The sequence below is a fragment of the Passer montanus genome, unplaced genomic scaffold, assembly GCF_014805655.1.
Source record: "Passer montanus isolate IOZ18808 unplaced genomic scaffold, ASM1480565v1 scaffold39, whole genome shotgun sequence".
Taxonomy (NCBI): domain Eukaryota; kingdom Metazoa; phylum Chordata; class Aves; order Passeriformes; family Passeridae; genus Passer; species Passer montanus.
Window position 1 is genome coordinate 386031 of NW_024368707.1, and position 23114 is coordinate 409144.

Genomic DNA, 23114 nt, shown 5'->3' on the forward strand with positions numbered 1-23114 from the left:
TTCCCGTGGTCCCTTCTCAACTGTCCATGATCCCACTTGGAGGAGAAATTTGGAAATTTATGTCTCCCCCATGCATTTGTATTACTCTTCAGATTCACTGAATTTCTTTAAACGGAGACACATGATACAGAGGCTTCTTCCTAAAGCAGTGGGAATATTAATAAATAATTTGTCTTTCATTTCACTTCCCCCTCTTCCCATGTGCTGTCTTGAACCTCTTTGCATGGTTATTGTGCCCAGAAGTCTACTGAGTTTTTAAATGCTGTGTTTTTTTTTCTAAGATGGCTTTAGTTCTTCCATGCACTACTTTCCTGTTAGTCTACAAATGGATGAATTAGCTGACAAATGGTCTTGCATCAGCAGTAATACTGATCTTTACTCTTGCTGACTATTAAAAAAATAAATCAAGGAAGGAACATAGTTTGTCAGCTACAGATTAGGGGTTCTCCAGTTGATAACTTGAGAAAAGATGCCACAATGAAAATCAGGCTAAGCAAGCAAGAGCCTGAGAACTGTGCATATGTGGGCAGTCCAGTAAGATGTAGACAGCCTGAGCTGAAGCCTGAGGCTTTAAGGCAAAATTTGTCAGTCTGCCAAAAGCCTTGAAAGAAACCAGTTTCAGAACCAAGGATCAGACTACAGTCTGGTTGGAACCATTGGAAGTATGCAGGAGAATGGTACCTGTCTTAATGGTAAAAAAAAATAAAGCAAAAAAACCCTCAAACCTAAAAAAATCCCTGTAGAAGTCTATGCTTCTTGTTTCTTTCTTTGTATCTGGAATTAACATAATCTCAGAGACTCCAGGATGTATCATACCTGGATGACTGGCATGATGCTAAAGAAGAAAACAGAAGGCCAAACAGGGACTGATCTAACTTCTGCCTTTGGTAGATAAAGGAGATGTCAGACAAAATAGTCAAAGTCTTCTCAGAGGACTTTTAGTAAAGGACAAAGAGGCAGCAGGCACAACTTGCAACAAGGGAAATTCTATCTATGCATGAAAATAATTTCTCCCCTTGTCCCAAAGGTGGTTCAGGGTGGCACAGGCGTTAAGAGATGCTGGGGAATCACTGCCCTTGAAGGTGTTCAGGGCTGCCCTAACAGCCTGATCCTGAGCAGCCTGATCCCATTACCTTTGATCTAACCTTGTAGTTAGCCCAGTTCTGAACAGATAGAGAACTAAAACCCGCTGTGTGAGTTCAGAACTAAAACTTGCTGTGAGTCTGGGATAACATTGTAGTATGGGAACAAACAGAAAGTTATCAGAGTTTCTGTAGCCCTGGTTCCTCTTTTGGATTTGCACCAAATTGTCAAATGTGATTTCCATTACCTGGGAGTCATGTAATCTTCAGCTGACCTTGGTCCAGGATATGGCTTGCAGTTTCCCATCATAATGCCCTGGTGTGTGACTTCTTGACATTGTTGCAGGTGAATACCACCCTGTGTATTGAGGATGGATTTGAAAAGCCAGTTTAGTCCTTGAAAAGCAAATGGTATCCAGTCTCTTAGAAAGACTCTCCCTTTTATATCTTCCAATTACTTTTTTTGTTATTATGACCATTTTCACCAGGAGAGCACAATGCTTTACTGGGTGATCTGTCATCCACTCACCTACATTCCTACAGCATGGAAGAACCTTGAGCATCAGTCCACACTCTGCTCTGGACATGCATGTGCCTTGTGCACACTGAATCACAGGGTAGGTTTTTTGAGGCATTCTCTGGCACATGTGCATCCTGAGATTCTCTGCCAAAGTAAAGAGATGGAGTGAAACCTACTTGTGCTCCTTCAATCCTCTGGAGGATTTTCTAGGAGACATTTCTTCCATAGTGACAGAAATGTGTATGTTTCAAATGAAAATACAGAGAAGGTGCTGCCTTCTTCATGTTTCTTGAATGTGTGATTCCAGGTATATGCCTGTCCTGTGCCAGGTCTTGCTTTTTCCGTATTTTGGAGCCATCCAGAAGGGAGAAGTAAGATAAACATAGCTATAGCTCTTGAGACTGGAGACAGAGCTGGGTGACATAATGCAGTCGTACCTGCCAATTTTGTTACTCACTCTCTGTTTTCTTTGCTTCTTTCTTCTGTTTGTCTGTCTCTCTTTGTCTCTTTCACCAGTAGCAGCCCTATTATTACACGGATGTCCTGACTGTGGGGTGTGCTGTGGGTGTTGGCTGCTGCTTTGGGACACCGCTTGGAGGCAAGTGGCTGTTCTGTTTCCTTTTCCTCGGGTACCTAAATCCTCTCCCGCCTAGTCCTCTTCTCCTTTCCCACCCCTCTGCAACACATTTTTGGTGTGACATTTACTTTGGACAGAGACACTTACTTTTAGTGTTTTCAACCTCCCCAGGATTTCTGACAGTCTTTTTTCCACATGTTGTCTGCTTTCTGGGGGCAAGAGGAGAAGGCTCTCTAGAGCAGTGGTCTCCAAATTGGGGTGTGCACACCCCAGGGGGTGCACAAGGTGATCTGCTGGATGTGGGAAGAAAATACCAGAATTCCTATTTTTTTAATATAAAAAATAAACAGATTAAACTTCACTAATGTTAAGTATTTGTGTTGGCAGTAGTGTCCTAATGTCACATGGCCACTTGTCACATACAGTGGATGAGGTGTAGAGTTGCTCCCAATGTGGAGGATTGACCATGGTGCCTTCAATAATTTATTCTCTTTCAGCATATTGCAATGAATTGCAATTGATGTGTGCCCACACTGGATTAAGTGGATTTATAGATTATATTATCTAGCGTTAATGAAACTAATCCTCACACATTGGAAAAGTGGCTTTTAAAGGTTCCTGCAAAGAATATGGATTGAAGATAACACTAATAATGTGAGCACAGAGAAATGACAGGGAATGGCAGAGCTGACACTTCTAGTACAGGCCCTTATTCAGTCCCATTATGAGGAACAAACAATAGCCAGCTAATCAGATCTGAGGGGAAGTAGGATAAAAAAAGATTAAAATTATCAAAGGTTATTTTAAATATGAATTTATATCTGCTATCGTTACATGATAAACTTTACCCTGTGTGTGTATTGTGCTTTGATAAGTTAACTAATGAGGGTATGAAGCCATCAGAATTAGTGAGACATTTAAAATTTAGTCCTCCAGAGCATGAAGACAAACCTCTACAATTTTTTCAGTGATGCTTCAAGCCGTGTGACATTCAATCCAATACTTCACAAAATTTCACTGAACCTTATAACAAATGTGTAGAAGCCTCCTTTGAGTTTTCTTGCTTCACGGCAAAAGAAAAAATGCCACATACTACAGGGGAAAAACTTGTTCTTCCTGCCATAAAACGTAAAAATGGCTGTGATAGTACACAGAAAGCAATAGAGGAGCAAACTAAAATGTGTTCTTTCATCAGTAAACACTGCTAGAAGATGCATAGCAGACATTCCTTAAGGTTTGAAGAAACAAGAGTCTGTATGAATTACATAGTAGGAGAGGTTTCCTGTGCAGCTGGATTAGAGTACAGATGTTCTGACATGCCTCAGATGATGGTATTTTCCAGATTCTGTTTCAATAGTAAAATGCAGATCTTCTTTCTGAGAGACACTGAAAGGAATATCTACCACAGAAGCTGTATTCTCAACAGTAAATTACCTCTTTAATAAAAAATGTTTTATGGAAGAGCTCTGCAAGTGTAACAACTGGTGGAGCAGAATAAGAGAAGAATTGGGGGTTAAGGTTACCTAGGCACCACTACACCTGGAATTCATGCACTGCAGTGTTCACAGATGAGCTATTGCAGCAAAGAGATGGGAGCCAGATATGCACAAGGTGCTACAGGATGTGGTTGATGTGGTTCATTTAATAAAAACAAGACCCTGAAAGAGTAGAATCTTTACAGTACTTCATAACAAGATGGGAAATGACCGTGAAAACCCTACAGGCATTTGCTGGTTATCTGATAGCAACTTTAAAGAAGACGAGAATTTAAAGTCCAGTTGTACCTTTTTCTTTTACCAAAAGACAAGTGCTCTGAATTTGCTGATTTTTTTCTGTGATGACAAGTGTCTGCCAGTAGATTGCTACCTAGCAGTTATTTTTGAAAAAGTAAACATACTTAATGTACTTCAAGGTGAAAGTGATGTTCTAACAGCGGGTGAGAAAACTGCTTTTCAAAAGAAGTTTGTGGAGGTTTTGTGAGTCTGCTGCTAAATACAATGTAAATGTCTTAGCTACAAAAACTGTCACTTTATATATACTCAAAAAACTTGAAAACAGAAATTTCTACCTTTTAAAAAGTCTTCAAGATTATAATTTTAAGTGGGTTTTGAACTTGTTAAAAATATAAAAATTCAACATCTTCTGATTATTTTGCAACAACAAATGATTGACATCAGGGAGGATGAAAATTTACCACCCAAATTTTAATAAAAGTCTTTGTATATGTGGTGGGTGGGATTGAAAAAATAGTATCGTGATTTAGCCAGCACAGCAGATGATACATTTCTTGCATTTGGATCTATATATCTTTGTGAGATATTCTTTTTAGACCAAGTATCAGAATAATTGAACATGGAACCAAACCTTTGACTCCCTGTGTCATAAAGTGTTAAACCCAGATTTTTGAAAATAAAGAATATTACTATTTTAGTGAGAACAATATTTTATTTTCCATTAATAAATAAAACAAATTATTTTTAAAATTATGTTTACTCCATCTATATCTCATCCTTGTTTATTTTCTATTTTTGTGCATGTTTGATATTGTACACAATATTTTAGTACAGTAGTACATGTGCATTATTTTAAAATAAATACACATATGGGGGAGGGTACATGCTCAAAAACCTTTTTTTTGGTTGGGGTGCATGATCAAAGAAGTATGGAGACCACTGCTCTAGGAAGCTATTTAGAATCCTCTCTCATGCTTCTAACATGACACTTGTTATTTTAACTTTGCTCCCTTCCCAACTCTTTCTAGGAGTTCTTTTCAGCATCGAGGTCACCTCCACTTACTTTGCTGTGCGCAATTACTGGAGAGGCTTCTTTGCAGCCACCTTTAGTGCCTTTGTGTTCCGAGTCCTGGCTGTCTGGAACAAGGATGCAGGTAAGCTAAGAGCCATTCCTGCTCTCTTTGCACAGAGGTTGCTCTGTTCATGCATTATTTCCTATCTTTCTCAAAACCACAATGTTTTAATGGTGTTTGAAACTTCTGCCACAACACAAGACCTCTAGCGGCACAGAAGGAAGGAGAAAGGGAAGTGTCTTGCCATCTTGTCAGCTGTCTAACCCAACCTATTCCTAGGACAGGAGGGAAGTATCTAACTGATAAATGACAGAATATGAGTCCTCAGCAAGGAAAAAACGTCCTGAGGTGGGATTTTTTTGCCTCTACTCAGAATAGCATCCAGGCTGTAACACAGAGATAACCTGTCACACAATGCTGGAAAGCTCATGGCCTGCTTTGGTTATCTGTTGACTAAAAACAGATAGTCAAGAAAACTGAGATGATTGAATGAGTGGGAGAGTACAGGATTGGTAGGATCTAACTGAATGTCCTGAAAAAATAAAGTGTCTCAAGTAACTGAAAAGCACGAGAGTGACATTTGTTGCAGAAAGAAATTGCACAAGTCAGGAGAGCATCTCAGCTACTATGAGAACAGAGTTTTGGTGCAGAAGGCTGCCATTTCTATGTAAATTTCTTCCTTATAATGCTTTTACCTTTTATTCTTATAATTACATCTATGTTATTGAGCTCCATGTGGGCACTTTACTTACTTATAACTGCTATAACATGTCTCTCTTGACTTCAGAGGGATGGAGTTTTTGGGAGTTTGAATATTCTCTGGAATATAGAAAATTACTCCACTTTCTACCTGAATGTAGAAAGTGAGTACATTGTTCTTTGTGTAGCACTGCCTAAAAGTCAGTATTTAACCATCGGATTTGTCACAAAAAACCCAAAACCCCTATCTTTCTGTTCTTTCCAGAGAAAAATATAAGAAACTCAAAGACAGATAACAGGAGATCATTTCATGTCCTTCACTTTGTCTTTTCTGACTCCCTTCTTGGTCTCTCAAATCACTAGAAATTAGTTTAATTTCAAATCATTAGATATTAGTTTAATCCTGAATCATCTTGACTACTGTCCCTTCTTCAAAATCATCCAGACAGCTTTAATACCCATATTAATGGCTCCTTAAGTTCTTCTTCATTGACTGTCTAGGTTAAAAAGTTCCATGATTCAACTGGCTATGAAAAATCATTCCTTTTCACAGTTCTGTATTTTTTTTGTGTTGTCAGTCTCCTTGTCCTTGTATTAGGAACTAGGAACTTCTATCTAGCTAAGTCATTCATTATTTTATGATCTTTTATCATATCTGCTCTAACTTGCCTTTCATGTCTTTTCGTGCTCATTTATTTCCCTTCAAAAGTTACACACCCAGTCTTCTCAGTCTCTGTTCATGTTCTATTATGCTTGCTACCAGGAAGAAGGAGGTAGGGAAGTGATCACATCAGAATGACACATGCAAGTAAGTTGTGTAGCATCCCACCACAATTCTTGTATTTCTTAGGCCCACAGAATCTTTGCTGGATTTTTTATACTCATGGCTTTGTTGGCTGGCCTTACACCATTATCTGTACTTTCCAAACAACTTCTGGTTATTTGCCAGCCACTCTGGTTGGCTGCTGCAGCTTGAGCACCTCTTTGCCCATCATGGAAGGCTGGAGTTGTGCAATTTACAGGATTTTTGTTTTGCCATGTCACCAGCTTTCATCTTACTTGCCATGGGATTTCATGCCTTGCCTTCCTCCTGCTCCTTCTGGTTCCTTCTACACAGGGTTCAGTGTTATCATAAAGTTCAAATCTATTTTTAAATAAATGTTCACATTAACTACTTTCCCATTGCTTTTTACTTCTAGCTTTGTAGGAATTGGACAGATAATCTAAAGGAGTACATTTTGTAGCCAGTGGAGAAAAAAGGGCTTAGACATTTAGTTTCAGGATGGCTTAGTCACTCAGGAAAGAAGATGTAGACAGGTGGGTTGAGTCTCTCTGTGGAAATTTCTTTCTCTCCTCTGGGAGTAGAGATGGAACTAAGAAAGACACAGACTAAATGCTGTGCCTATTTTTCTTTCCTCTGGTCATCTTTGCCACCCTGTAGCAAAACTCTTTGAAAATGAGTTCACTATACTTTTTAATGCTCTGCCATTTAGTGGCTTGGACTATCTATTTCCTAAAACTGAATTGAGATGATCCCTTTCTTGGGCTGATCTAAAAAAAAGAGGGCACCCTGCTTTTCACCATCTTCCATCCCTGACTGTTCTTTTAACCCTCCCTGGTGCCATCTCTATGTTTGTTGTTCCCCTCAATTCAACTCACTTCCCTGGCAAAAGAGTAATCCAGGGAAAGTCAATAGGTTTTCTGGCAGGTTTTAATGAGGCAAAGGAGCTCAGAGAAGGCTGTGATGTGTCAGTGGGCCCGATGGGAGAGGAGAACAATAGCACGGCCAGGAGGGAAGGGGCAGTGGGAAGAGACAGGGAGCAAGATCTTCCCAATTTGGATAGTAGAATGCAGATTTAGGCTTAGCTATCTCTGGTAATGGAACCCACTGAGACCTCATTAAATTATTACTCTAAACCTAGTTCTGTCTGACCAAATAACAAGTACTTAATGCTTGCTGTTATCATATGCTAGATTTTCACTGCTTCTTTTATTTCCTCATTGAACAAATAATTCCTTCATCCAGGGAAAGCTGGGGTTTATAGTCATTCTCATCAACTGCACTTCCACTCTGTATTAAATTGCTAATTTATCCTTCACCTGTTGGCACACAGATGTTTATTTTTTCTACACAATAACACACCTCCAGATAAAAGCAGCTCAGGTTTCAACATTTCATTGTAGCAGAGCAGCACTACCAGGAAGGGTGAGCTGGAGAAGATGGGGCTTAGCTGATCCTTTCCATCTCTGGTTTATAAGCCTTTCATTGTTTTGGTACCAGTCAAAAATTTTGAAGCTCTAACTTCAGTGAAAATCTGAGTTTTGTTTCTGGAAGGCAACCACAACTGTGAGAAGTGATACAGCTTTCTCAGCTATGCAGATATTGCCTGCCTCGGCAAAGAGACCTCTCAGTCAGTAAGAATACCAGGAAGAGCTTTTTTTAATAGTGAATGGATGGCAGAAGACAAGAAAGAAAAGAAAACCCTAAAAAATCAGGAATTGCTGCTAAAAATAATGCATACATTCTCTGAAATCAAACCTAGATCATCTAGAGTGCTAGGGTTGCAAGTGCTCAAAAATAGAACCTACTAAATCAGAGCAGTCTGCCAATCTTTAATAATGTATATAACATCAGGAAACCACACAAGAGCATGTATAAACCAGTTTCCTTGTTTCCCTACCCCTAGCTTTTATTGCATTTAACTTCTCACTTCATTATTTTCTTTTCTCCTCTACCTTTCATCTTTCACAGTTACCATCACAGCCCTGTTCAGAACAAACTTCCGCATGGACTTCCCCTTTGATCTGCAAGAGCTGCCAGCATTTGCTATAATAGGGTAGGTTCCCAGGAAACTAACACCTTGCTCTACAAAGGTTATAATATCATCTGTGTTAAGAATTCTTCTGCCAAAAAGTTGCATACATCACTTTTAGTCACTTTGGTTGTCACAAATAAGGCTTCTATTTGTTGGAATTCTTCCTTCAGAAATGGTGCCCATGCATCACAATGGCTAAAGAAAGAAATATGGGTATTATTAAGGTGTTTGTTATTTCCTTTCCATGCATCTTTTTCAGAAATTAAGCTTGGAGGTTAAAAAGAAAAAAATAGGTAAGTCTAACTTGGTCATCTATTCTGGGAATAGATGTACTGAATAGCCTTTTAATTGTTTTGACATGATCCCCCAATGAACGGATCCAACAAGTATGGCCTTTTCTCATGACAAAGATGGAACAAAAGGTTTAACCTAAAGTTTCCTTTTCACAAGCTCAGAATAATTATCCTTTTTGAGAGAGGTTGGTATACCTGACATGGTGACAAGGGTAACCAACAGTAACTGGATTCAGTGAGAAAAATGGTTCATTTGGAGTAAATGAAAGAATAAACTTAAGAAAAATGAAAATTGGGAAATACTAGAGAAAAGATGAATTTGGAATTACTGTGGGGAAAAATCTCTGGTTAGAGCTTGAGGGAGGCGCCAGGGAAATCACTTCAAGGCAGTAACAAAAGGAATACACTGTAGGAATAAACACCTGTTCTGGTGTTGTGAACATATTCTCTTGCAAGAAGATACCTCCATCCAAGACCAGAAATATATTTGAAGTTTTCCAGCCTATTTTCGTAGGCTGCTCTCCTACTAATTTACTTGAATATGAAATCAAGTGGGGGGTTTTGAAGCTATCAGATATATTGAAAGATCTGTGAATACACAAGAGCTTTTGCTAGCAACATGTATTAACTTTGTTCTTCCCCTTAAACAGACTTGCCTAATGAACTTGGAGGAATCTACTGGTTTAGACTGGCAAGGAAAAACATAATCCTTGTGATTTTACAGCTAGTTGTTAGAATGCAAAACCTCTTGTCAATATGTTTTGAACAGAGTTGACAGAGCTGGCTTTTCTCAGCATTGCACATAGGCTAGGAAAGGAATATATGACAACTGCAAAATACTTTCAAATGCCTGGGTGTCTAATGTGGTCTTTAAAATAAAAAACAGCTCCAAAGGCTTGGATAGTCTTGAATAAAGTCCTGATGCCAACTTGGAATACTCCAAATTTTCTTAACATGAAGTCTCAAAGTTGAACTCTCTTTCTACCCAGCATATTTCTTCACCTTCAGGTGGGACAAACACTAACAATGGGTATATCTTGTTTATCTGTGTAACCAAATGTTAATTTGCATAATCTGCATAGAAGGAGCACTTCCAGTTTATTGATAAAATAATAGGAATGGAGAGACGTATATTTTAATATAAAATATTATAGAGCTATGCAGTTGACTGTGCAGTCTTTAGGCTTATATTGCCTAAGGGACTGGTCTATTTTAAACACTGTTCTAATCAGTGCTGGCTTAAAATATTGAAGAGTAATTCATTAAACCTGTTTGTCTGTGAAAAGCTTTATATTTAGTTTAAATGTGCAATTTTTAAATTATAAAGCAGGATTATTTTCAATGTACAATGTTTTAAGTATACTAAATAATTCATTGAATGAGATTTGGCAAAAGCATGCATAACATATAATCAAGCAAAAGTCCATTAATTTTAGAAATTAGCAGAATGAAAATATTCAGTGTTTATCCTCAGTATTACGTGAGTTATTACTTGCCACCTAAAATAAAGCTTCCCCTTACCAATTCTAAATGCAGTCTTTTTTCACTCTTCTTTTTCTTTTCATGTTCAAGTATTAGGCCCTATTTATCCAAGTCTCATTAAGCTACAGAGCCTAAGGATCACACCAATTCTTAGACAACTACACTTTTTTCTTGATTTATTAAAATCAGGAGCATAAGCCTAAGTGATTAGGATAATAGAGATTACATACTTTGCTTTAGGCACAAGAGTTCCTATTGCTATTAGTTATTGTTGTAGGCGTATCATTTTACTGAATCAGATTTAAAACCCCCCTCATTTTTGCTATTTTCTGTTCCAACCTGATGTTTTAAGTTCTGACAACACTGCTCTTTGCCTGGTTGCTCTTCACGAGCCCTCACTGAGAACTGTCGGTCTCTTTTTGAAATGATTTTATAGCTTTTTCCCCTCTCAGCAAGAGAAAATTCGTAAAATAGTAGTGTGCATGACAGAGGTCCAAAATAATTTCTCCTCTTCCGTCAGGGAGTCAATATCTTCAAACGAGCTGCTGTAGGAGTAACCCTCTAGGTGACATTCAAAAGACTTCAAGAGCAGCTGAAGATGAAACCACTTAAACTCATTTTCTTTGTTGATGGTTTGTGTATTACCTGTTGTTTGGCATGATTTTATTTCTTTTTTTCTGTTTTAGCATATGTTCTGGATTCCTTGGAGCCTTTTTTGTTTATCTCAATCGCCAAGTTGTCCTGGGCATCCGACGTCATAAAGCCCTGAGCCAGTTTCTCACCAAATAGTGAGTGTTTGTGAAGATATTCTCTTTAGGGACCAGATTCTTACACCCTACTGGTATTGGAGAGTAGCAAATGCTTTCTGGATGACAGCAGACCTATTTCATGTGTAAGATAGTAAAAAGATGAGAAACTGCTCCTGTATGAGAGTAAGATCTCTGCAAACATCAAGAGAATTTTTCCGGTACTGGATTTTCCTTTTGGTCAGCTTCCATAGTGTCAAATAGTTTCTTGATTTGGAAGGGAGACTCTGCAATATTTGTTAAGAGGATAAGGCAAACTATTAATTGGACAGAAAACGTTTTTAATTAGAAAGTCAATGATCATGCTTCTTAAAATCAAGCTGTTTCTGGTTTGTTTGGGTTTTTAGGATCTGTGCAAAAATTCAACATTACTTATATTTCAGGAAAATTATATATAGCTGAAATCTAACTATGTTCTTGAAATATATATTTGTTTTTTAATCAAAGCGTTGGCAAAAATGTAAGGAATCTGCTCCATTCTTATGAAACAAAAGCTGAAACTGATAGTAACCAAATGGTGTGAAATGCAGCATGGAAGTGAAATGCAAAATAAAATAAAAGTCTTTACAATAAAGTTTTTACAGGACACTTGAAGATACTGTTTTCCTCTCTCTATTAAAGTCTTAACCTCCAAAGTTCATAACTTGGACAAGAAATGGTGGCTAGCTGTAAATGTCTTCAGTCTCTTTACAGAAAAAGATCTGATACTATGAGAATTTTTGAAGTTGAGAGGCATGGAAGACTTTATTTCTTATCCAATTGCAGGCCTGACCAGAAGAAAACCACTAAATAAACAGAAGCTGAAATTAACTTACTTTCTTATGTGCAAGGAAAAATGTCTTTCTTCACCATATAGCCTCTTACTCACATACAGCAGCAGAGCTATCAAATCAAGTTAATACAGAAGTAGAGAAAAGCCTGAAAAGTGGGAATCTACTTTTTGCTGATTTCTCAGAATTTTTTAGGTCCTTAGACTGAATCAAATTAAAGGTTATATTTTGTCTTCCTAAATCTCAGAAAACACTTCCTGTAAAAAACAGTAACTTGCCGAGGGACACATGGCAGGATTAGTCCAGCATGCAGAACCAGTTTAGGCTTGTGTTGTCTCAGTGCTTGTGAAGTGTCACAGCAGAGCAGGGCATTAAGCTGCCAGTAAGATCACTCCAAAACAATGGAGACAAATACAGAGAGCATCACAGAAATAGCATTCCTAGTCCTGAAGTGATGGTGCTACAAGAACAGGATGTGAGGCCATGTTGTAATAACTTTCTTTCTTTACAGCCGACTGATATACCCTGCAGTTATAACCTTCTGTATAGCGTCTGTGACGTTTCCTCATGGATTTGGGCAGTTCATGGCAGGAGAGGTGAGACTGGAAAGTGTATTACCAATTCTGTGCAGTTCTTTGGAACGTTATCTCCTTATCCTCTGCCCCAATAACCTTGTGTCAGGGAAAAGGGAAGAATGATATGGGAGGAGTTTGGACTGAGGAGGCACTATATGATCTCTGCTACCTCCTTCATAGAAAACGTGAAAAAGGTCCACTCTTCTAAGCAAATAATAAGAAAGATGGTTACACCATGAGTAAAAGTAATTATGTCTTCACCTGTTTGAGTAAAGTTATGCCTCTCTTCCTGAAGATTAGAAACATGAATTAAGCCTCATAATCATGAATTCCCATGGTAAAATCTCCTTCACTTCCTTGCAATACAGATAGAATATTTACTCTATCTAATGTCATGACTCATACCTGCTTTTTTGTTGTTTAGCTGATGCCACGGGAAGCCATCAGCACTCTCTTTGATAACTATACCTGGATCAAACACTCTGGGGACACCCAGATCCTAGGGAAATCTGCTGCCTGGATCCATCCTAAAGTCAGCGTCTTTGTCACCATCCTGCTCTTCTTCCTTGTGAAGGTAGGAAGCCCAGCTCACCATAACCCTTCTCCACTCACACTGAATATGCTTCCCTTTTGTAAAGCAGTTTGTGAAGAGCCAATGAGGAGCTGCTGGGCATTGAATGAAGCACTACAGCTGCAATGGATTCCTACATCTTCTGATGTGATGTTTATCCACCTCAAATTACAAAAATTATTAGGGAATATTTTCCTTAAAATAGTGGCCTTTTCTGCTCCCTAGGTCATCCTGCTCAGGCATCCTGCTGAATGACGTTTGGTATCCACTGTATAGCAGCTGGTAGGGAAGGCTAAATCAGGAAAGATTTCTCAAGTACCAATATAAGAAATACTTGACTAAAAAGCTCTCAGATAATTTATGTTTGCTCTAAACGAGGTCTGACACACTCTATTTGATATTCCTGACTTCAGATAGGGGACAAATAGGAATATGCAAGCACAATCTATAGCTGTGTGAGGCTCAAGGATTTCTTAGAAGTCCATCAAAACTTCATGGAGAAATGCAGCTGGAAAGTTTTGCTCACTTCCTAGAAAGCAACAGCAGATTAAAAATTCTGAGCTGACATGGTCTGTGGAAGTTGCAACTGTTCAGCCTCTGAAAGGATCAGCTGTGTAAATGACATAGGATAGAGAAAAAAAAAAGACATTTGAAAGAAGAAAACATCATATTCCAATGTTCAAAATAAAAATAGCAAGAAGGAGGTTTTCCTAAGATGAAAGAAAGAAAGATTTAAAAATATCATAGAATAGGTGCTAATTATTTTATTATTTACTTATTGCAAAGGGGCAGAAGAGCTGAGGCCACCTTGCAATGTCAGTTGAAAATTTAGGTAGATCAAGAACAGCTATCAATGACTGATTGACACAACTGTTTCCACCTAAAGTAAAACACTCTATCAAATTTCTGACAGGTAGTTAAGGGTCCTCCCTCTGTGATAATTCTTATTACAGAGTACCAAGCTAAAAAGGTCTTGCTTACTTGAAGAAGAGGAGTGGAAAGGATGAGTGGACTACAGGGTGTGTCTGTTTTGAGTCATCTACCTTTGGAGGAGCTGTACCCTTGGTCACTAGATTCATTGGCATTGTCCTGCTAATTGAAGGCTTTCTCTACTCGCTAGATAACTGCTCTTGATTTTCTGCTGGATATATTCAGCATTGGGATAGACCACATAAACAAGAAACTGCTATTTTGACTCTGGGCAAAGGCCTGGCCTGATTCTCCACTGCAGTATAGTCAGTTTTTAGCTGTATTTGGCAAGGTTTGGTACTGCCAAGACAGAACTCAGTTAGCGGTACTACACCTCAGCAGCTTTCTGGTCTCTGTAGCCAGGCTGGGCACAGAGTGGAGCTGCAGGAAATGCTACTGACACTCAGTAACAACTGCACCCTCTGCCTCTGTTCTAGTTCTGCATGGCTGTTATTGCCACCACGATGCCAATCCCCTGTGGAGGCTTCATGCCTGTTTTCGTACTAGGTGAGTTTCAATTTTGTTTTGCAGCCTATTCATCTGACAGGGGAAAGAATAGGAGAGACACTGCCTACACACCCAGCAGGGTTCATCTGGCATATGAGAAGTCATCACTTGATGTCTATGACAACCTGATTAGCAGTCCATAGACCAGCCTCTGGGTCTCTGCTTTTGACATTTCCTCAACCCCTGAAACCAAATGCCAAGTAGGTAATCCCTACCCTTTTACATAAGGAAGGCCGCACTTGCCATGGCCTTCTAATCTCTATGCCTCTTCACTTACAGAGAAACTTCCATCCTATAATTAATAGTAGCTGCTCCTTTCACCCCTGAAAGGCAGCCAGAAGAGATAACCTCAAAACTAATACCCACAATATAATCTAACTCCTTTCTTCTGACTGAAATGTGATAACAGAAAAAGTTTATTGACTTTTAACTGCTTTTAATTCCAATAACAACCAAAAAAAATCAATATGATGCCAATGTTTAGAAAGAGAGGCTGTGATAGACTGAACTACACAAGCTCATGACATTCAGCACTAAGTACCCACAACTCTCAAATGAAATAGGGTGCTCTAAGGACCTCTGAGTTCTGGCAGGCAGCAACTAAACATGAGACAGTAACCAGGCCCTTGCAGTGATGAAGGCTAACTAGCATCAGGGCTGTATTAGGAAAAGACCTAGACAGCAATGCAAAGAAATTGTTTCTATGCATTCCGCATTTTGGATACAATTCTGGAACACAGTGCTGTTTTGTGTCCACCAGTCCAAGAGATCCTTGCAGACTGTAAAACCTGTCTGAACAAGACATAGGTGACTCCATCTTCCTTTGAAATCACCCTTTTCTGAGCAGGGGTCAGAATAAGACCTCCAGAAGTCCCTTCCCACAAAAACTCCTCTGTAAGCTGTGATTCTAATGTTTAGACATTCACAGAATGAGAGTCTAAAGGGCCTCAACTGTGATCTCGACTGACATTGTACACAGTCTGAAAATATGCCCTCCTCCAGCCTGGGAATCCCAGCCTGGGAATCCTCTAGCCTGGGAACCACAGCTACTGCTGTGCCTGGTGTGCCCAAGTGAATGAATGAGGGGTCAACTGTATTTACCAATCTTAGTACCCTTTTTTCCTTTTGGAGTCTAAGTTCTGTCTTTTGTAACTGAGAACTACTCTTTAGTTACCAGTGTCATTTTAATGTAAGTTTTGGCTTTGTTTCTTTAAAAAAATATCCAAGTGATTGCCCAGCACAGCTGCACAGCACAGACTGGATGTTCCTTAAATGTTAACTCCATAACTGTCAGTGATATTTTTCAGGTGCTGCATTTGGACGTCTCATTGGGGAAATCATGGCATCGCTTTTTCCCAACGGGATCCTCTTTGATGACATTCTCTACCAAATCTTACCTGGAGGGTATGCTGTCATTGGTGAGCCTCCATGTCTTCCTTTTTCCTCACCTGGTCCCACTGCTGTAATTTTTCTGGTTGAAATTATATGCTGTTCCTATATGACAGTCTTCTTCTCTCCCTGTTCCTTTTCCTACCTGGGAAAGGTGCAGCAGCTTTGACAGGAGCGGTGAGCCACACTGTCTCCACCGCTGTCATCTGCTTCGAGCTGACGGGTCAGATCTCTCACATCCTGCCCATGATGGTGGCTGTCATTCTTGCCAACATGGTGGCCCAGAGTTTGCAGCCCAGCCTCTATGACAGCATCATCCAGGTGAAGAAGTTGCCCTACCTGCCAGACCTGGGCTGGAATCACATAAGGTATTAGTAGCAAAATAGGTGGAAACAGGGAGTGGCAAGGAAATAAAGCAGGAGAGGGTTAAGACCACAGGGGAGTAAAAGGTTATGAAAAGGGTCCAGTACTACAGAGGAATTAAGAAGGCACAATAGGCCTGCAGTAAGAAAAAACAAGTGATGGAATAGAATTAAGTTTCATACACAAAACTGGAGAAAAGTCCTCTTCTTTTTTTCACCGAAAGGACAAGTCTGAATGACCTGCAATGTTACTAAATTTGTATTAACGTTCCCAAATTGCTTCAGCTTCAAAATTTGAAAATCATGAGTCTCATTTATCTAAATTCAGTGGGGTTTGGATATTTTTTCCCCAGCAAATGTTTTAAATACTTTATTTGGGTATTTTGCTTGAAGCAAAACTCAGTTATTCCTATAAATGTCTTCCCCTCTCTAGTATATGTCATACACATGGGTATGTATATAAAAACCATCTATACATATATGTATACATGTGTGTATTTTATGGTGAGGGGTAACAGAGTGAAATACAACTGTAATGAAAATCCAGTTAATCTGTATTTATCCTCTTGGAAAGTCCTCTGGTTACTCTCACAGAAGATCATTTGGCAGCTATATTTTGAGCACTTTTTTTAAAAGTAGTCATTTGGGTATTTCTTTAGAGAATTTTTAATATGCTAACTCTTCCTCTTATCATCCCCAAATTCACAGCAAATACAATATCTTTGTTGAGGACATTATGGTCCAAGATGTGAAATTTGTTTCCTCTAACTGTAAATACCGAGACTTGCAAGAGGTACTCCAAAGCACCACAGTGAAATCTTTGCCTTTGGTGGACTCGCCAGGTAGGCAATGTGGAGAAATTGGTCCTTCCTGAAGACTGTCTCAGCTTGGAGAAACTAGCTTTCAAATTACATGATGTGAAGCAGGCAGTGTGACCTGCCACATTAAAAAAAAATCCTAAAAATCTCCCACTGCAGATGATGTATGGCAGACGGCTGTTTCAGCTGGCCAGCAAGGAAGCTGGAGTGTGGTCAGTGAAGCAGATCCAGCATGTAAGGGAGATGTGTGGGAAGTCTGTAAATTGAACTGTAACAACAGGGCCCTCCTGGGATCCTGCATGAGCCAAGAGCATGCATGGGGTGGCACAGCTCAGGATGGCGAGGTCCCTTCCCACAGCCCCACAGCCTAGGAGCCACCACAGGGCAGGTCAGTGACTCTTGTACAACTCTAGATAGTATGAACCTGAGCACCTGGAAGAGGCTGGAAGGAGGAAGGGGTGAGGTGTGGAAGGGGACCTTCAAAACCTTGGGGTGGTTTAATGGCTTCCCCACTCTGTGTTGTGCAGAGTCCATGATCCTCCTGGGGTCCGTGGAGCGGTCGGAACTGCAGGCTCTCCTCCAGACACACATCAGCCCAGAGCGGCGACGGCTCCTCAACAGAGAAATGCAGCAGAAGCTGAATGAGGCACCCTATGATGGACCCTGGGCAAACCTGCCCAAGCTGAAGCATGAATCTTTTGCTTATGTCGATGAGGATGAGGATACAGAGGAGAAGGGAGAGGTGAGGGAGAGAAGTGGGCAGACTGCAACATAGAGACTGCTTAGAAGCAGTTAGGCATTTGGGGAGGCTAAGAAATAAATGGCACAAGGTGGACTTAATTTTCTCTCCTTTCCGTAACAGCTGCCTCGGCCTCCAAGTCCCACTCCCAGTTACCCAGAGGAGCCAAATGGCCCAACAAGTCCTCTTAAACAAATGCCCGAAACCTTGGAGCCCCAGCAACATTCAGGTATGGTAACTTCTGTCATGGCTTAACCACATCCTAGCCAGCTTGGGGAAGCTTTCGTGCCAACTGTGTGTACCTGCCTGTGTGAGGGGCTGGTTTCCCAGAGACTGAGAGAAGGAGCTTTCTCTGCTGCTCCTGAATGACACTTTGTTAGTGCACCCCAACATTAGTGTACCTGGAAATACGTTCTGTTATGATCCCTCAGGCAGCACAGAATAAGTAGGTGCACTAAAGATGGACTCTCTCTGTCTCCCCACTCCATTCTTTGCAAAAAGAACTCCTTGGACATTTTCTGTAGAGTCTGAATAGAACGGTCCCATCTCTTGGCTCCTTCACCACGTGAGTGAATCTTCCTGGGGAAAGCAGCCTGAGAGCTAAACACCTGCACTAATTTTTTGAGTAGCTTAGGTTGTTGTTCAGCCATCTCCAATACTGAAAGGCTCCTCCCTTGGACAAACATCTCTTTGATTCAGCTGCATCAATGTGATGGACAAACATTGATGTATTGTGCTCTTTCGTGTCACACCCCAGCCTGTATTAGCTTTGCTTTCAAGACTGTACTCATAGCTCATTTCTGATTCATTTTTCATGTATATGTGATGCAGGATGATGGGTTGTTTTTATCCTTTATGCACCCTGAAATATGCAGAGAGTGAGTAAGCACAGAGATGTAGCCCAGTCTTGAGAATAAGTACAGAGGATAGTGCTTTAGCTCATGCTTTTAGGCACCCAAGTGTTACACGTAATAGAGCACATAGCACATTCTGCTTCATTAACACCCCTCATGTGTGACTAAACCTCTTAAGGCATAGAAAAATCCACTTTATGCTTCCAGAGCAGTGGAGTTGTGGGTCAGCCATCCACCTATCCTACCAAAGCAGAAAAAGAGCCACATATGAAAACAAGGACAGTGTGTGAAACATTTTATGTGAAGCTAGAACAGGGTGACCCAGGAGTGACATGAGGAAGTGCAACAGGAATGAATTAATGAGACCTTCCTTTTCTTTAGTTTGGCTCACAGCTATCACTGTTTCTGACCAAACTTCCTCCACATCCTTGTTCACAACAGCACCAGGCCTTGTATCCTTCTCTTTGCTAACTGCTTGCCTGGGAGTATAATTCTGATTCCCATCATTCCACTGCTGGCAGAATGCATGGACTCCTCACCTCTCGGCACCTATCACATCCAGTTTATTGATACGTTTTGTTGCATGGGAATATTCATTCTGGAATGTCCCAGATACCATCTTACAAACTGAATGCCAGATTGTGACTGGCCCATCTCTATCGTGTCCCTCACAGTATTTCCCAGCCTGCCTTGGCTAAGAGGATGCGTTAGGTGTGGGGCTTTGTATTTTTGTCTCTCACTTGTGCTTCTCTCTTATCCACATGTTTGTTCTCATCCTTCAGGCAGTTTCAGGAGTCTGAGGAAACTGATCCAGCAGCTCTTGTGCCATTGCAGCCGTCCACATGAAACAGAGAGCACCATCCAGGTTAGGGCTGCAGACAGCCTGGTAGTACCCTGAAGAAGGAAGGGAATGCAATGGAACTAGAAACTACTAGAGACATTCAGCATTTGGCTAAAGCATGGACACAGTTATGCTCCTGAACTCTGACAGCATTAGTGGGGAACTCCCTCCAAGGAGAAAGGGTGTGATTACTGCAAAGGAGTGTGCATCTTCCTAAAGAGTCGCCTGTGCTCAGGTGTCAGGCTACCATCGTGATTGAGTTTGGGCATCTTTTCTCAGTGAAAAAAAATTAATGATATTTTGGCCAACATGCAATAAAATGCAGTTCTATTCCATTTGGCAAACAGTTTTGGACAGATGGAGAAAAATGAAAAAAAAAAAAAAAAGCGCTTTTGGCTCTTGCCATGTTAAACACCCTTGGTTATCTAACACATCTGCACAGGGTTTGAGGATAACAGACAGAGCTTATGGGAGACCCATCCACTCCAGGGAAGTGGTTGGACCCCATGTGGGAAATCCTGAAAGCATCTAAATCAGTATTAGATGGCCATATTTAGGCACCTGAATTGCTCCAGCAGAACTCCATGGTCAGTTGTCATTGGCAAAGGAAGCACGGCAAGGGCAGAGTACACCATCTAATGGATGAGTATAAAGAAAATCTAAGCACTTGGAAAATCTAATACACCATTTGGAACAAAAAGGGGACCACATGGGGTGAGGAAGCTGTGCAAATTTTCCCTTTCTGTACTCTGTGAAACTCTGTGGGTTCTTTGGCTGTCCTGAACAGTGTTTTCTCCTACAGGAGCCAGTGGAAGTCATTGAGACAATGACACTAGAAGAGGTAAGATGGGGTGCAGAAATGGAGTGACGTCATGTGAGTGCTTCTTATACCCATTTCCTATCACTTGCAATACTCCAGAAACCTCAGTGATTGACAGATAAAGCCATAGCCAAAGTTATTTTCTTCTTGGAGTGGCACAATGGGCAAGTCTCACCCATAAGAAAAGATATTGGCTGGATGTGCTGGTAAGACTGCCTAATCCGATCTAGCTTTGAAGTCAGCCCTGCTACATCAGGGTTTTAGACTAGAGACCTCCACAGGTGTCCCCTCATCTAAATCCTTCTGTGGGCCCATGTTGTTCCTTCATTTCTTACACAATGGATCAATTATCTTGCAACAACAAGGGGAAGATGCACTCAGAAAGGAAAGCTAAAGATGTTCACTCCCTCTTTAAGAAGGAAAAAACCCCATCTTCTCAGAAAAATCTCTGAATTGTCCTGTTTCCACAGGGACTTGACATCTGGCAAGAAAGGGATGGGAAACCTGAGGGGTGAGATATAATGCACGAGATGAATGTTGCACATAGGAAGGAAGAAGCATTAACAGGAGGCAGGGACTAGTTTGGGTACACAAGACAGCAATGCTGCAGGTAGCTGTACAAGTGACCTCCCTTCTTTCCTGTGTCAGATAGATGCTTGGGAACAGGAGGAACTGAACAAGAGCGTGTGCTTTGATAGCTGCCGCGTAGATCCCTCCCCTTTCCAACTGGTGGAGAGAACTTCCCTGCACAAGGTGAGTACAGACATCTCCCTGAGGCATACACCATTTTTCTCCACTCATTCCAAGTCCAGTCTATTACTTATTTCTTCTCCTTGTCTTCACTTACAACTACTATCACCAGCCACTTTCACATCGAGCTACAGCAGTGAGCTTGTTCCTGTAATCTTCTGTGTATATCTCCAATCTCCTACAAAATTAAAGCCTTTGTGATAAGAAGTCTGAGTCCATTTATTTAAAAAGCTTTTGGACAAAAAAAAAAAAATCTGCTACACTGACAGCAGCATTGTGCTCCTTGCTGCTGAGGCATTACACTGAGATTGACAGTCTGCCCTTGTCAGTGTGCAGCACTGGAATGAGCGCTCCTGGTTTTGTCAGGGTGTGTCTGTCAGAGTGTAGAGTCTGCATGTGTCACAGGGTATTCATGGAACTGAAGCACAAGGAAAGAGGAAGCTGTATCATGCAATGCCTAGAGTCAGCATAGGATGACAGGAGAGTAAAGCAATCATTGTGTGTGAGGAGGAAGATAGGATTGGGCTTTCACTCAGTGGAAAGGGAAAGCAGTCTACTGAAGCAAAAGTGCACAGTGCATGCTTTTATCAATATTTAATGTGAATGGTTAGCATAGGCCTAAAATTAATTAATTACTGTTAAGATCCCAGCCTTGAGCAAGACAAGAATAAGCTAGTATATAGTTCAGATGAGTTTTCTAAAGGGGCAGGTGAAGTCATCTGAAAACCACTAGCATTTATCTTTGAGAATATAGGCTTACAAAAAAATGTACTTGAAGGCTGATCATGGGGAAAGTTTTGTACCTGTCATACAAAACAGCAAGTGAGAAACTCTGAAATAATAGACAAATCAACTTAACTTAGATGCAAAAAAAAAAAACAACCAAAACCAACAATTCAGGAATAATCAAACTATATGAAGTATGCACAGTTAGAGCTATGAGACTACTGACAGTGAAAAGAATACCAGAGTTTATCGTGACCAAACTATATTTAACCAGTCTGGTTTTCTTTTACATTAGAGTAAAATGTCTTGTTCTTGAGAAATCAGATTTTTCCTAATTTATACTTGAACATGACATTCAGTATCTCACGATGCTAAAAAAAAAGTCAAACACTAGCTGTGACAGAATGATTTCATGTAAGGCCGCAGGTAAAGTCCAGCTAGGAGGTTGGAAACATACCAGAGATGAGTACTGAGAATGTGGAAAGTTTTGGAAACCCAGATCTGTGAATAATAGGAAAATAATGGGGTATATTTAGGCTGAAGAAAAGAAGACTGATAGCGGTGTGATATCTGTCCTTTCAAGGAGACTGTCTAAGAAAAAGGGAATAACTTGTTCTCTGTGTTCTCACTGCACTGGATAAGCAGCAACAAGCTTAAGCTTTCACAGAAAATATTTTGGGACAGGAAAAAAGAAATCCTCTATTGATAAGGAAAGCACGGAAATAAGTAACCTAAGCAGTTTTTGACTTTACATATTATTAAATGGTAGCTCAGTTTCCAGCACCAAAATGAAACAGGATCTGCATAGGTCTCCAAATGCACAACATAGGGTGTTGTATGTGAATCTCCACCAGCTGCAGGATGAGAATGACCTTGAGAATGTGCTCTCCATCATCAGCACAGTCCCAGCTACAGCTGCACAGCAAAAGGAGCAAAGAGTAGTATTTGGCAGATACAAAAAGGGAAGAAGGGAAGACGTGATTTCTCACTGGGATAACGGCACAGTTTTGTGTCTTTGTGATTTCCATTTCTAAATCTCGAGTCCCTGCTCTAGCAGCAAGTTCTGTGTTGCTGATTTCCAAAGCCCCTGAGATGGTCTTTTGTGGTTTTGCTCCTAGACACACACATTGTTCTCACTGCTGGGCCTCAGCCATGCCTACGTAACCAGCATGGGGAAGCTGAGGGGAGTGCTGGCTTTGGAAGAGGTGAGTACACATCCTCTGCCATCCTCTTCAATAACTGCAAGTGTCCTGTGGATCACTACAGTAACTCACAGGTGCTGCAGGTTTCAGCTGGGAATATATATAACTGCAAGTGCTACATTTTCAGTTCAGTGTTGAAT

The 23114-nt window shown here is 40.5% G+C and overlaps 1 protein-coding gene across 3 annotated transcripts in view; it reads left to right on the forward strand.

The window, feature by feature from the left end:
• Window positions 1-23114, forward strand: part of CLCN1 (chloride voltage-gated channel 1) — a 65090-nt gene that overhangs the window by 31856 nt on the left and 10120 nt on the right. For 2 of the 3 annotated variants that reach the window (XM_039717727.1, XM_039717726.1), the window contains exons 7-22: window positions 2122-2200; window positions 4941-5066; window positions 8437-8521; window positions 10962-11063; window positions 12363-12447; window positions 12851-13000; window positions 14404-14473; window positions 15781-15891; window positions 16017-16230; window positions 16933-17066; window positions 17570-17784; window positions 17905-18010; window positions 19418-19500; window positions 20279-20317; window positions 20945-21049; window positions 22891-22977. In XM_039717727.1, coding sequence (XP_039573661.1) covers window positions 2122-2200; window positions 4941-5066; window positions 8437-8521; window positions 10962-11063; window positions 12363-12447; window positions 12851-13000; window positions 14404-14473; window positions 15781-15891; window positions 16017-16230; window positions 16933-17066; window positions 17570-17784; window positions 17905-18010; window positions 19418-19500; window positions 20279-20317; window positions 20945-21049; window positions 22891-22977 — 1791 coding nt within the window. The other variant, XM_039717728.1, reaches the window with a different exon arrangement.